This window comes from Dermacentor albipictus, chromosome 7 (assembly GCF_038994185.2).
Source record: "Dermacentor albipictus isolate Rhodes 1998 colony chromosome 7, USDA_Dalb.pri_finalv2, whole genome shotgun sequence".
In the NCBI taxonomy this organism is placed as follows: domain Eukaryota; kingdom Metazoa; phylum Arthropoda; class Arachnida; order Ixodida; family Ixodidae; genus Dermacentor; species Dermacentor albipictus.
Window position 1 is genome coordinate 2472452 of NC_091827.1, and position 15191 is coordinate 2487642.

Genomic DNA, 15191 nt, shown 5'->3' on the forward strand with positions numbered 1-15191 from the left:
TGGTGCTTGCGCACGGCGGGCCAGATGGACCCAGTTTGGAGCGCAAGAAGGAAAGCGTGCTCACGGCAGGTGAAGCCGACCCCCGGGAGATGGCGCACCTGGCAACCCCGTGCAACCCAGCTTTCAGTGCCATGGCACAGTGCGAGCTCGCTCCGGAATCGCAACCACGCTGTGTTGCACGAGCTGACCCGAGGCATGATGGCGGTGGACGCACCGCCCCTTATAAAAGCGGCCACTGCCTTCCCTTCCTCATTCGCTCTCCAGTCTGCAAGGCGTTTGGACGCCAGTCACTCCTCTCACTTGCCTTCATGTCAACTCCTAGCCTCCTAGCTGCCAGTTTTGACGTCGCTGCTCCTCCAAAGCTGCCCTCTTTCAGCCTACCCTCCTGAGCACAATGAACCATGGTTCCGGCTTCTTGGTCTCCACAACTCCGATTGTATTTCTTCCGCTACATCTGAAGCCAATGCCAAGCCCGCCATTGAAATCGTCGCCATCACCAGCGCCTACTGACGAGGAAAGCGAGATGCCTTGATGACATTTTGAAGCTTCTGCCTTCTGTGTCGCCCGCCACGTTCAGTCACTTTGGCACATACATTTGGATCCGTACTGCAGGCCATGTGATTGTGTGTTATTAGGGTGTCTACCAAGTTTAAATTTCCAAATTCCCTGAGTTTTCCCGGTTTTCCCTGGGTGCCTTTGCAATATTGCCTGAGTGACTTAAGAACTTTGTTTTATGTCAAGACGGGCTTCTTACATCATGTCGCCCAATGCTGTCACTCTCTATTAAGCATGTTAAAAAATAAAAAACAACGTAATTCAGTTTGAATAGTAAGAAGTAGTGTTTATTTTATTCAAAAAGAAAACAGAAGGGAGGGGTTAGTAAAATGCACAGCAAATAAAATATCTTCGAAAGAAATAGTAAAACTCATTGCAAATCGAGTTCAACATTCTCAAATACAAATAAAAAAAAAGATGCATACAGAATATTTTCAAATATAAGCTATTTCTATCAACTGATAGCAAGCTAATTGGTATGAGGCCCAAACTTTATCACAAGTGAGATTCTCTCGCAACAGCTGGTAAGTCAACCTCAACTGCCCTGACATACTCTCAGCCCGCGCACAACACCTCAGTGTTGCGTTTCACTGTTTTAAAGAGTTGTTTTGATTGGATGAGGGACACCTGCATTTCGGCGTCAGCCAACACTTTGCTTTTAGAGCGCAAGCTCCTTCAAAAAATTGGCGGCATGCTTCCTTTCCCGTTCATTTCTCAATGCATAGATCCTTTGTCTTCTTGTTCTCCTTCAGCTGCGCGTTCGCCACACGGACTATTAAGCATCCTCTTGGACAGTTGTACAGTCAGCGTACGATTTTTCAGACTCCCTAGGGGCCGCGCAAACGTCCGAAAAAATAAATGCATGTCTTTTACAGCCCTTAAGAGCTCAAATCGCTACAGGCACGCCTGAAAAAGCTCTGAAGGCCTGCCAGTACACTTATTAGGCATATCGGTGCTCGTACTGTGACAGGAGATGGCGGGTGCATGTGTGTACAGTTAGGGAATGCATACCGTGTACCATGACAGTTGCCCCTTCCCACACTTGTAACATTACTGTAATGAAGCGAAGCTGACTTTCGGGAACCGGCATTGTGCAACGCGCCGTGCTTTCCGAATTTCGAAGGCAATCGCGATGACCACAAAGGTGGTGTCGGTGCCATGGCTGACAGCGGCAAATTCTTTCAATGAAAAACACGGCACAGAACAGCAAGAACCTTAAAACCGAACCTCGAAGCAGCTAAGCCTAGCATTGCCGTGATGGTGGCTACGGCTGCAAGTGGGTCTGCGTACGAGTGTGCCGGTTTGAGGAGACGAGGTTATCAAAATGACAGTGGTTGTGGCTTTTATGAATGCCGTTTTGGACCTGCGGTCAAGGCAGAAAGTCCGGAAAATCTTACGGTCGAAGGGTTCTTGCCTCCGAAATTTCAGACGTCCTTAGAAATTGACCCCATGGGGTACGTAGTGGGGCCGCAAAGCCGTCCGAATTATCTGGCGTCTGGAAAGTAGCTCGTTAACTGTACTCTGGCAACTCCTCCAGCCGACGACGCGGCGTCAAAGACCATTTGTTACAATTCCTCTCTGTTACTCGAGCCAGCATTACCGCGACTTTCGTTCCCTTTCAATAAAATTACACCTAATTTTCCCTGATACAAGCACAAATTCCCTGACTTTTCCCTGAGTTTTTCCAGACTACTCAAAATCCCTGAGAATTTCCGATTTTCTCAGCTGGTAGACACCCTCATTATTCGGAATGCTTCGTTTGGCATGCCTTACGTGTACTTTTGTGGTCTACAGTGATAAATGGTTTCGTCGGTCTCCGGGTGAAAGTGTCCAACTTTGGAGCAGAAAGTTCTGCTGATAAAAGAACTGGAAAAAGGCAGCCAGCAGAAAACTGACATCGCGAAGGAATTTGGCATACTGCCGTCTACATTATGAACTGTATTGAAAAACGAGAAAGCTGTGCTGGATGGCTTTGAAAAGGGCTTCTCAGCAAAGAGAAAGAGGAATCGCGATTCCGTATACTCCGAAGTGGAACGTGCTCTTGCACAGTGGCTGAAGAACAGGAGTGCGAATCTCCCCATACAGGTGCTTGCACTTCCTGCAAAAGCCGAAGATCTTGCCCTCAATACGGGCCATAAAAATTTCAAGTGCAGCAATGGCTGGCTTGAGCAGTTCAAGAAAAGGGACGGCATGACCTCAAAGTCGATCGTTGGTGAAAGTGCATCCGTGAACTGTGACACTGTAGACGTATGGCGCCAACATTGGCTCCAAGCTCTACTTGAAAAGTATGAAGACAAAAACATCTACAACCTAGATGAGGCTGCATTATTATAAAAGGTGCTACCGAATCGCACGTTCCCTACCACTGGCGAATCCTCATCCGGAGGAAAACAGAGCAAAGAGCGTGTCGCGGTGCTGTTTGGTGCCAGTGCAACAGGCGATGACAAGCTTCCCTTGCTGATACTGGAGAAGGCGAAGAAGCCGCAGTGCTTCCGAAATGCAACTATTCCCAAGGAATGCATCTACAGAAGTAACAAGTGAGCATGGATGATTGCTGTTATTTTTGAAGACTATGTGCACCTTCTGGATAAACGGTTCGATGCAAAGAATCGGCAAGTGGTTTTCGTAATTGACAATTGCCCATGCCACGGGGAGATCGACAACCTCAAAGCGATCGCTGTGGAATTTTTGCCTGCAAACACAACCACAGTACTGCAACCGATGGATCAGGGCATCATTGAGACCACCCGGAAGTTGTACTACAAAGCTCTTTTGCAGCACATGCTCACTGCATATGACGCCAGCAAAAGGTACAACATTGATTTGCTTCATGCGATGCATATGCTGAACTTTTCGTGGAAAGAACTCGCGCCTTCAAAGACCACCAACTGCTTTGCGCATGGTGGTTTTTCCCACACCGTTGTCGGTGACCTTTACGATGACCAGCCTGGCGATGACCAACCTCGCAGCAACATCAATCAATCAATCATTTTATTTCCTTAAAGAAGGAGGAGTACAGGACTAAAAGCTTGGACAGCTTGACGAGGTCCCGACCCCTTGTAAGTTGGCATAACAGCAAGATGACAGCCAGTCATACACAAGAAATGAAAAAAAAAAAGCATCACAATGTAACGGGTAATACAGAGTGAAACAAGACGGCAAGAAATAATCAACACTCATAAATAACAGTGGGGGACAAAATTAGGAGAATAAGAAGGCATGGTCTAGTCTTGCAAATAAATAAGTTGACAAAAACGTTTAATGCGAGAGTTTCGGTTTCTGGAGGGATCAAAATTTTGTCGGTCTAATAGGTTTAAAAGCGAAGGTAATGTATGAGATAAAGATTGCTCATCATAGGAGGTTCTTGGGGTAGGTACGAGCCACATTTCTTTATGTCGGGTCTGTCGAATATTTGTATTTTCTCGAAGTTTTGCCAGATGAATTGTATCATCAATGCCAAATTTTATGAAATCTTTGTAGCACAACATCAACCTATAATTGTAAAAACAAAATACAGGAAGAATTTCATATTTAGAAAAAAGTGGTTTTGTGGAGTGCGTATAATGGACATCAGCTATGTAACGCACAACTCTTTTTTGTAGCAAATGTAGTTTGTGCGAGTTTGTTACACCAGTTGTACCCCACACCATGATGCAGTACTGCATGACAGATACCACCAGAGCATTGTATAGCATTATTTTTACCTTGGTCGGGAGTAAGCGACGCATACGAGCAATAACACCAATGGCAAATGACAATTTAGATTGGAGATGATCTACATGCTCATTCCAGGTAAGGTGCTTTGTAAAACGCACCCCAAGGATATTAATGGAACCCACTATCCCTAACTGCTCACTGCCCAGACACAAATTCATATTAGTTGTCAACAACTTTCCTCTAGGCGCGTACAAGATAACTTTTGTTTTTTTAGGGTTGATATTTAAGCAGTTTATCACGGACCACCATTCTAAGTCAGACAGCGTCTTATTAGCCTTTATTTCTATATCTGTTTCCACGTTGCCTGTAATAAAAACGGTTGTGTCGTCGGCATACGAAACGAATGTAGCGTTATCTGTTCAGGGTACAATGTCGTTTATATAAATCAAAAATAAAAGAGGGCCCAAAATGCTGCCTTGCGGCACACCAGTGATAACTGGCTTCCTTGAAGATATTGTGTTACTGGCATCTACGAACTGTGATCTGTGGGACAGATAAGATGTCGTAAGCGAGTGGGCGGTTCCACGTACACCATACATTTCTAATTTGTTAAGAAGGATGGAATGATTAATTAAATCAAAAGCCTTAGAGAAATCTATGTATATGCCTAGTGCCATATGCTTCCGGCTGAATGCATCTAAAATTATTTCTTTTTGGCTCAGGAGGGCTGTTTCCGTAGAGCGGTGCTTTCTAAAACCATGTTGAAAGTCTGTAATCAAATCGTGACGGTTAAAGAATGAGAGTAATCGCGCATGCATTATTTTCTCAATGCCCTTAGAAAATACTGGAATTATTGATATAGGCCGATAATTATTTAATGCTGTTTTATCACCACGCTTGAAGACGGGAACAATGCGGGTAATTTGCATTCTCTTAGGAAAGGCACCTGTTAATAATATTAAGTTATAAACATGGGCTAGAATAGGGCTTATAATATCGAGCACATACTTTATAGGGCGAATCCGGATACCGTCGGCGTCTAATGACTTGCTGTTGCTTGTAGCTCAAATAGACGAAAAGAACTTCAGGAGAAGTAGTTGGAGCAAGGAAAAGCGATGCTCCATTCCTGTTTACTGGTAGAAACTGAGCGTGGTTGGTTAGGCTATGTTTTAGGTCCTGTTGCGGTGCTAGAGTAAAGACTTCGTTAAATGCATTTGGTACTGCATCTCCAGAAATTTGTTGCCCATCATGTTCCAATATATCAGGAATAGCTGAGTAAGAGTTAGGCTGTAACAAGGCATTCAATTTGCGCCAAAGTACATCACTTCGTTGATTAGCAGGGTCACTAAATATTCCTAAAAAATAAGCATCTTTGGCAGTTCTAAGTTTATTTGTTAAACTGTTTCTGTATTTCTTAAACGCCTTAAGCAAGGCTCCATCCCTAGATTTCACAAATTTGGCATATAAAACATGTTTTTGTTTAATCATGTCAAGAAGCTCAGGAGTCAGCCAAGGTTTCCGCGCTTTAGGTGCCCTCGTAATTTTTTTGCATGGAAAACGCGTATCATACAATGGTTTAAAAATATTAATAAAAGCGGAATATGCAGAGTCGCTGTCTTGTGCACAATAAACGCTGTCCCAAGTTTGCTGAGCAATGGCATGGCGAAAAGCCTCCAGATTTGATGGCGTAATTGACTGAATATAAACTGGTTCCTTCGTTTTTTTAGTCACACGATTGATTTTACTCACTAGCAGAATAATGCCTAGATGGTCACTGATATCAGTGTACAGAACGTCGGCCTCTAATGAATGAATATTTATATTTGATATGAACACATCTAATAAGGAGGCGCTGTCAACAGTTATGCGTGTTACTGTAGGAATTGTATTTGAAAAACCACAAGTTGTAATTAGAGTCTGGAAATCATTTTGCAGCAGAGAAGATGACAGCATGTTTATATTGACGTCACCACCTAAAACAAGATTCATTTTTTCTTCTGTTGCATAACTGAAAAGCTTTTCAACGAAAGCAAGAAAGTGGGTCGCATCACCTGATGGTGGTCTGTACACAACAGAGAACAAGTTTGTATGGTTTTGTAGTGTCAGTACCTCATAATCGGAAGTTATACCAGTGAACTCGTCGACTGGTTCAGCAAAAATATTATCTTTGAGCAAAAGCGCTACACCGCCCCCTCGCTTATCCTGTTGACTACAGAAGAACGACTGATAACCAGATAGCTGGAACAATTGTGATGTGGGCGTTAACCACGTTTCGGTTAACATTATGACAGTAATTAGTATTCCGAAGCTGTGTATTAACACGGTAAGTTCATCAGTCTTATTTGCGAGCGATCGAACATTTTGATGAAAAAATGTCATTGCTGGTTGCTTATCTGATATAAGATCCTTTACCTCGGATGGTACATAACCCATATTTTAGATAAGAAGCTACCAGAAAAAAAATGGACCCAACTGTTGTTCCTACGTCATCTTCTGCAAGTCATCAAGATGGCAAATGGGGACAATGGGGCTGCCGTCTGATTTCCGGGCAAAAATCTTGCCATTACGATACCAGGCATATTTCCAGCCGAGTTCTTTCTTTTTGCTGTTCACCGCTCCAAACAAGCGTTTCGTGGGAGGAGATAAGTGTTCATTGATATAAATCGGAGTGCTGGGCTCCAGCTGAATATCTTCTGTTGTCAGCTGTTTTTTCCTTGCTTTCTCTAGGAAAGAATCGCGCTTGGCTCTGTGTCTGAACTGCACCACAATATTAGGCAATTAGCGTTACCGCTTGTCGTAACTCGGTGGCAAACTTCAACATCAGAATCCTCGAAAGGTACATCAAGTGCACCTGCAAGTTTTCTGGTTATATCCAGGGTGTTTTCTTTTGGCTTCGTTGGTACACCTTTGATTTCTATGTTGAAACACCTGGTATGCTGGTCATTTTGCATGAGCCTTACTTCATGATCCTTGAGTTTTGCGAGCAGGGCATCTCGGTCCTTTTCCAGGCCCTCCACTGTGTTCCTTAGATCAGAGTTTTCATTTTTCAGCTCACTCACAGATGTTTTCATTTCCTCATAGTTCTTGTTCGCAAATTCCAAGAATCCCTTCATTTCTCTCATTTCTTTCCTTAAGTCTCTTTCCAGGCATTCGCGCAGTTCTCTAAATTCATTCTTCAGCTCGCGTTTAAGTTCTTCGAAAAGTTTAGATAGCTCTTGCTTGCCTGTCATTGCTACCAGAGCGCGGGACAAAACGGAGATAAGCGAACAAGAACGCGAGATAAATAACGGAAATAACAGTAACAGGAATGTGGCAGCAATGTGGCATGAACAGGAATGTGGCAGCAGCAGCTACGGCCGAATGTGCATCCCACTATTTAGGAGGGGCATAAAAATCACCAACCTGTACAGGCGGAAAGAAGTGGTTCATTATGCGTGCACGTAGCCGTAACGGCTGCTGCCAACTGATGCGAACGTGCTTCTTGCAGGGCTTTTAAACCAAGGGGCTTGGGGTCCCGCGCAGGCGCGCTGCGGTAGACGGTAGGCGGCAGACACGGCCACTGTCAAGATGCTTTTTCTTGGGGTGATAAGCAGCGCAGCCTGGGTAGATGAAGTCTTCTTGCTGGCAGTTCCTTGCAGCTGTGATCTGTACAGGCGGAAAGAAGTGGTTCAGTATGCGTGCACGTAGCTGTAACCGCTGCTGCCAACTGATGCGAACGTGCTTCTTGCAGGGCTTTTAAACCAAGGGGCTTGGGGTCCCGCGCAGGCGCGCTGCGGTAGACGGTAGGCGGCAGACACGGCCATTGTCAAGATGCTTTTTCTTGGGGCGATAAGCGGCGCAGCCTGGGTAGATGAAGTCTTCTTGCCGGCAGTTCCTTGCAGCTGTGATCTGTACAGGCGGAAAGAAGTGGTTCAGTATGCGTGCACGTAGCCGTAACCGCTGCTGCCAACTGATGCGAACGTGCTTCTTGCAGGGCTTTTAAACCAAGGGGCTTGGGGTCCCGTGCAGGCGCGCTGCGGTAGACGGTAGGCGGCAGACACGGCCACTGTCAAGATGCTTTTTCTTGGGGCAATAAGCAGCGCAGCCTGGGTAGATGAAGTCTTCTTGCTGGCAGTTCCTTGCAGCTGTGATCTGTACAGGCGGAAAGAAGTGGTTCAGTATGCATGCACGTAGCCGTAACCGCTGCTGCCAACTCACAAGGCAATGCACAAGGCTTTTCATAAAATTGCTGGCCAAGAGGTAGAAGGTGACTTCGAGACATTCGCGTTGGCTGACACTGTCGCTCCTGTGGTCCCCCCAGCGACGGATGCGGAGATACTAATTGACACTGTTGATGGCCCGACGAGGATGAAGAGCTGGTGGACGAAGAACCACGTGAAGTGCCAACTATGGTGCAGACGCGGGAGTACCTACGTCTGCTGCGAAATAAGGCTGAATGCATGAGCGGCGACTACAGCCTCGTGCAATGCTTGGTGGTTTCTGAAGATGCTCTACAAATCTGCATATCATACTTGGAGTCCTCAGCCAATAATTACACAGCTGGGTAATCAAATCAAATTTTGCCGTTCGACCACACATACAGAAAATTAATTAACTGCTCGAATCCACTTATTTCAAGCACTGTGGTGGTATGGAGGCTAATTGTGAATGGTGACAAATGCACGAGATACATGAATGTCAGGAGAGGAATTCCCAAGTTTGCTCTTGCAGACGACGCAAATTTAGCCAGCTGGAAAAAGAAAGGTAAAAGCACAAAGTGACAGAATTGAAAACAATTCAACTCTTCCAGATGAAGAAGCAGGGCCAGTGATCTCATCAACTATATAGGTTATTTCAGAAAATACATTTGAATTTTTTTAAATATAGAGAACATGCAATAATTAGGCAATTTCCTTGGGATTGCTTTTAGCAACTGAGGTGTGCGTTTTAAAATGACTTGAGGTAGTAATTTTACAAGCAATTCTAAACTTCTAAACTTACACAGCCAGACAAATGATCCTATTGCATAAGGAGAGGTTTTCACTGGTTCCAGACATGCAAAAAGCTGATGCCACTGAATTCTGCGCTGCGATGACATCCGGGCAATTTCGCCCGGAAAACCCACAGTGCCAGTGCAACTGCCACACCCTTGGCCGTGAGTGATGTGGCTGTCTGCGCGCCTCACTGTCAAGCAAGCGTGAAGCGAGCAAGACATTGGCTTGATAAGCATGGAAAAACAGTTTTTACAGTTTCTTCAACAAAAAGCTGCATTCCAGTTTTATCAAAATTTAGGACAGGAGCTATGAAGGAGAGAAAATTTACAGGCACAAAAATTGTAACTGTGCATCCTAACTTGTGCACATTCAAGGTGCGTGTTCTACATGATCATTCATTCCTTCTTTAGCATCTTCCACTATATCTTGACCACTCAGATACACAATCAATCAATGAATTAATGATTCAACAGTTGCCAAGCTCACGAGAAATATACTAGCCACAATTTCTAGAGGCAACGCTACAGATTTACTGGTTTCTTATATCCAGGGAAATAAGGTCTAGAATAGTGTACATTGATGGCAACGAAACAAGACACCATGAGGCAATAAGAAAAGGTGTTTTGGAATAGAAGTTAGCCGTGTTAACGATTATGCTTCAAAGAGTTAAGGCGGCAGAGAACATGAAGCAAAAGGAAGGAGCCTCACCTCAGGAATGACATAGTTTCCGGCTATGATGAGTGAGTTGAGCAAGTTCTCCCGTCCATCACTCCTCGGCTCAAAGATGGGAATCTGGCGAAATCCAGGAGGAGCTGAATCTAAGCACACTGCTCAAACAATTTATGCTTGGATGCAAGCCACATGGTATCACCGCCCTATTGGTCTGCTCTGTTAAATAGCCACAAGTCCTCCCAGAACAACTTGACCTACCTTACCAAATTTGCAAGGTATTTTTGAAAGTACAAGGGAAACGCACTCTTTGCCAGGAGTACCAATACACACATATTTTCAAAATCGTAGAAACTCTGCTACACGCTGCTCGTACATGCAACTACTATTGCACTTTGCGAGGCGGGGAAACACTGACTGATTAGGGTGGCCGTTTGAGAGCGTTCTGGCCGTGCAAGAAGGTGGCAAAAGACAGCTTTACAGCTGAATTGTGAGAACAACCAGGTATGGAAGCCGTAATTCTGCTTCCTTATCATGAATTGAGCCTGCTTATGCTAGCAGTAAACAATAACACTTAGTGGATACTTTTACATGAACTTGTTGAATATACCACTCAAACCATGTTGTGATTAAAAAATGTAATCCATCAAAAATTTTTCCAATGACAAGTTTCTTCTCAATTATTTTGAACTAGCACTGGAGGACTTCTCTGGCGATGATATTAACTATCTCTGTTTGAAGTCTAAATCCATTTGCCACTTTTGCATTCATAATTTCATGCCAACAAAACAAAAACAGTTCATCAAGAAAACCTTGGATCAATCGGGACATAGTTCACCTTAATCGGAAAGTAAAAAGACACTGAAAACAAAAAATTTGATGCAACTTTGCAAGAGCTACAACAAGCACTCGCTGAAAAAATTAGAGTGGGAAGGCAGTTTTAATGTTCTCATACACAGTTTCTTAAGAATGACCCTCAAAATTTTTGGCACCATTAGAACACAAATAATTGCCAAACAATTGACCACTTAAAGTTTTATGAACAAATAATTCATAAACAACAATATACTTTCGAGTTTAATCACCATTTTTACTTGAGCTTCATTGAATCAAATCAGCGCTCTCCAAATGTTGCCAACAATGCAGAAAATGTTCGTACTAATTTTTTAAAGCAGAAGGGCGCATTTTCTGTGCTTTTAAATCTGGCATGAAAAAATGCAAATGGTCCTGACAATATTCCAATGTTTTCCTTCGTCGATATGCCAAGTGGCCGTCCCACCTTCTTGTGATTTTTTGCACATCCATTTCTTGTGGCACTGTTCCATCAAAATGGCGTGTCGCTCGTGTTAGACTGTCACGACTTACGTCTAAGTTGCGCAAGCTTCTACAGCATGCCATTTCAATGGAAGAATTTATTGAAAAACATAACATTCTGTCCTCATTTCAACACGGCTTTCACAAGGAATTGTCTACAACTACTCAGCGTCTCTGTACTGTTCATGCCTTTGCCTCAGTTCTTGATAAAGCCGGCCAGATTGATGATATATTCCTTGATTTTAGTAAACCTTTTAACAGGGTCCCTGATTCTGATTTATAACAAAACCAAACCTGGCAAAATGGATATCTTAAGCATGTGCACTCAAGTCGTCGATGTCGTCGAGGGCCCATGGTGCGCATCCCCGTAGGCTCAGAGGAGTGCCGCAAGGGAGCGTGCTCAGACCTTTAGTTTTTCTGGTGTATGTTAATGACTTGACAGCACACACCAACGACAGTGTTGATATGTTTGCGGATGACTGCTTACTCTACAGAGTGATTAACAATGCTGATGACCAAGTAACTATCAATAAAAATTTCAGTGTAATTTCTGACTGCTGCAATACATGGTAAATGAAACTTAATGAGGAAAAAACTGAGTTTATGCACATAGCAACAGCACTACACCATTAAGAAATGCACAATTACCAAAACAGTCATTTTAAAATATTTTTTTTTACCCGCAGTGGTTGCTCAGTGGCTATGGTGTTGGGCTGCTGAGCACGAGGTTGCGGGATCGAATCCCGGCCATGGCAGCCGCATTTCGATGGGGGCGAAATGCAAAAACACCCGTGTACTTAGATTTAGGTGCACGTTAAAGAACCCCAGGAGGTCAAAATTTCTGGAGTCCTCCACTACGGCGCGCTTTATAATCAGAAAGTGGTTTTGGCACGTAAAACCCCATAATAATGAAAAAAATATTTTGGTGACACACACAACTGCTAGAGCTGGTAACAACACCTCAACAATGTCTGTGGGTCTGCTCGGTGTAAACTAGGCCTGTTAAGGCACTAGCCTAAACACTTGTCTTCATCTGTGAAACTATTAGCATTTAAAATGTTGGTAAGGTCGAGACTGGAATATGCCTGTATCATCCGGGACCCATTCACAAAAAAGGGCATTGACAAAGCTGGAGCACATCAACAGACGTCACAATTCCTCATCTCACTGGATGAATCGAAATAATAATGCCACCTTTGAAGCTCGAAGAAAGCAAGCGTGCCTAAAATTTATTTTCTGCCTATGGAAACGTGACTCAGTTTAATCCTTTGCTCTATCTCCAGTCGCTATCAGTTAGACCAACTAGGCAACATCACCCCGACGAGATGACTGAATGGAACGCCCTGCTTGTCAATGCTTATCATTTCTGATAATGCACCATTTTCAATGGACTAATTGTGCTTGTAGCGAATATCTATGTTTGTGCATGTGGGCCTGTGTGTAAAACAATGAATAGGGCTCATGCTCTCACTGTGTTAAGTTGGGTATGGCTTGATTAGTTCATAGGTTCCTTATACTGTTCATATTTTCTTCTTTCTGCGAAAAAGTTATCTTTGCTTATATTGCAATGTTCAGTCTCCTGCATTGTACACTGTACTTCTTTACTGTACTGCACACTGTATATTTCTTTTTCTTTGAAAGTCATATATTGTGTATCACAACTGTATAAACAATAATCCACTCTTTCCTGTACCACGCATTGGGCTGCAGTATTTTGTAAATAAAAATTTAAGAAATTTAAAAACATTGCAGCGCTCTCAGAGCACTCTGAAATGACCACTTAAATATGCCATTAGAGGATATTTTGATCTGATGCTATAGTTGTCTCGAAAGACTAAATCTAACATCAATATTATCGCAACATCTTGAAACAGCAAAATTCACTGACGTTGTGTAGCTACAAGGCTAGGCATGACAGTGTTGCTTGTGAAAAAATAACCAGGGGCACTGTGCATTAACCCCAAGCTTTCTTGGCAGCTGCACCTTAATTATGTTTTGTTAATAATACTAGCCACAAATTGGGTACCTAAGGCATTACTTTTCAATAGCCCCTTTCTTTTTTTCTTTAGCTCTTCCTTTATAAAACTTTTGTTCATTCCAAACTAGAATATGCATCTGCTGTGTGAGATCAATTCATTTGAAGTCTCACTAGTCACACTGAAGCTGCCCGGAATTGTGGTGCACATTTCAGCTTCTCCAACTAGTACTGCTGTCTTTCCAGCGTCTCGTCAATGAAAGCAGCGTTATGCCTTCCATAGTTTTCTTTACGTCTCGCTTTATTTCACAACATTTATTACCACAATCCTCACCTTAACGAACAGTTACTTTCCCATCCTTCATTCATATCATCTCGTGCCAACTGTCGCCACAGGTGTCTGTTCCTCATTGTCACACACGCAAACACTTTTATCCCTCAAACACATAATGAGTGGAGCCACTTTTTCAATTCCACTGCTTCTATTACAGATCCAAGTGGCCTTAAATATGCGCTAGAAGAGCGGCCTGATATTTGTAAGCGTGTAAGCGCACACCTAAGGGACATAGAAAGGAACGATACGGCACACACAGTGCAAGCACTACGTGTGTCTCTTGCCTTGCCTTTCATGCCTTGGTCGCATTTGTACGCTTGCAATGCTAAACCAACTCACCCAACTGGCTGTGTTGACTAACTAATATTTGTATTCGTGTTTGCAGTATTTGATGTCCCCACTCCCTTCTACAACCCTCTACAGGCCCTGAAGGTATTAAAATAAATTAATTCATTCATTAATTTCTTCTGCCTGAGCTCGCAATTGCAGAAACAGTGTGCACTGTGGTGCACCGAAACTGGTTCAAGGAAACCAGTGCACTGTTCAGGAGATTTCTGAAACTTGGCTTCCCTGGAGGTTTAGATGGTGGTCACTTAGCATGCACAAAAAGGAATGACAGGTCAGAAAGGTCAGGCCAGTACGTATTTTTAAGAGAATTATCACTCTGAAAAACACCACAAACAATAATATTACAAACAAACCATTTTAATAGAATACATAGATAAATCAAGCAATCGATCAATAAAAATTAGCTTTACTTACACAACTGAAGAAACAGGTAAAAAATTGTTTGACCAATAGCCTATGTGCCCAGTGACCTCATTCAATACAAAATATAACATAATAAAATAGGATCAACCACACACATATTTGCTCAACGAGTTACAGCATCCTTAAAAAAACAAGCATTATTTGAGTGAGAAAGAGTCAACTAATTCATTCAGGCAAAGGGATCGCATGGCAATGAAAAAGTTTACCGAGGGACAAATTTCAGCTTAGAAACTTGCAAGCCACGACATCTAATTTTCAGCCTGCAATCTGTTTTTGAAGATGTGTGCCAAAGGAAAACAAGTTGCAGCAAACCAGTCATTTCAATGTTGGAGAAATTACGGTATCTTGCATTCTGCATTGTGCAACAGTGAATGACACAAAAACAAATAGGCTGTTTTAATGGGGCAGGGGCTTCGAATGTCACAACATCCAAGTCCTTGCTCCAAAGACTACTTTTAATCAAGCTCACCAGAGAGAAAAAATTTAAACTGTGGAATGTCAGACTATACTCAGGTGCTTTGAAATGACAAACAAGGTCAAAGAATGTGTTTCAGCTACAGCTGCGCCACAACTAGCACAGCCATCTCACACTCAGCTGTCAGTTTTATCGAAAAAATGCAGAGATCATGAACTGCTTCAAATAGCTATCATGTCATTGTGACCTTTTTTCTGTCTCAAATTATTCTGCAACTGCATATGAAACTAACACACAGTCCTTGTTGCAAATTACTTTGAAGCTGCATGCCAAACAGCACTGGAAAGCTCAGCCTAAAGGCAAAGTTGGAACGAACGAAAAAAAAGCAGCTAATGAATAGGACAATGGCAACAGATAGTTGCTCCAACAAAACACACATGGTGAGATTTGTGCAGAATACATAAAAAACTTGCACAGAAATAGATCGGCATGCAATTATTATCAACTGTGCTTGCACACAAGCCTAGT

The 15191-nt window shown here is 43.1% G+C and overlaps 1 protein-coding gene across 2 annotated transcripts in view; it reads right to left on the reverse strand.

The window, feature by feature from the left end:
• Positions 1-15191, reverse strand: part of LOC139047652 (L-asparaginase) — a 100850-nt gene that overhangs the window by 72113 nt on the left and 13546 nt on the right. For both annotated transcript variants that reach the window (XM_070521518.1, XM_070521517.1), the window contains exon 5: positions 9894-9977. In XM_070521518.1, coding sequence (XP_070377619.1) covers positions 9894-9977 — 84 coding nt within the window. The remainder of the gene's footprint in view (positions 1-9893; positions 9978-15191) is intronic.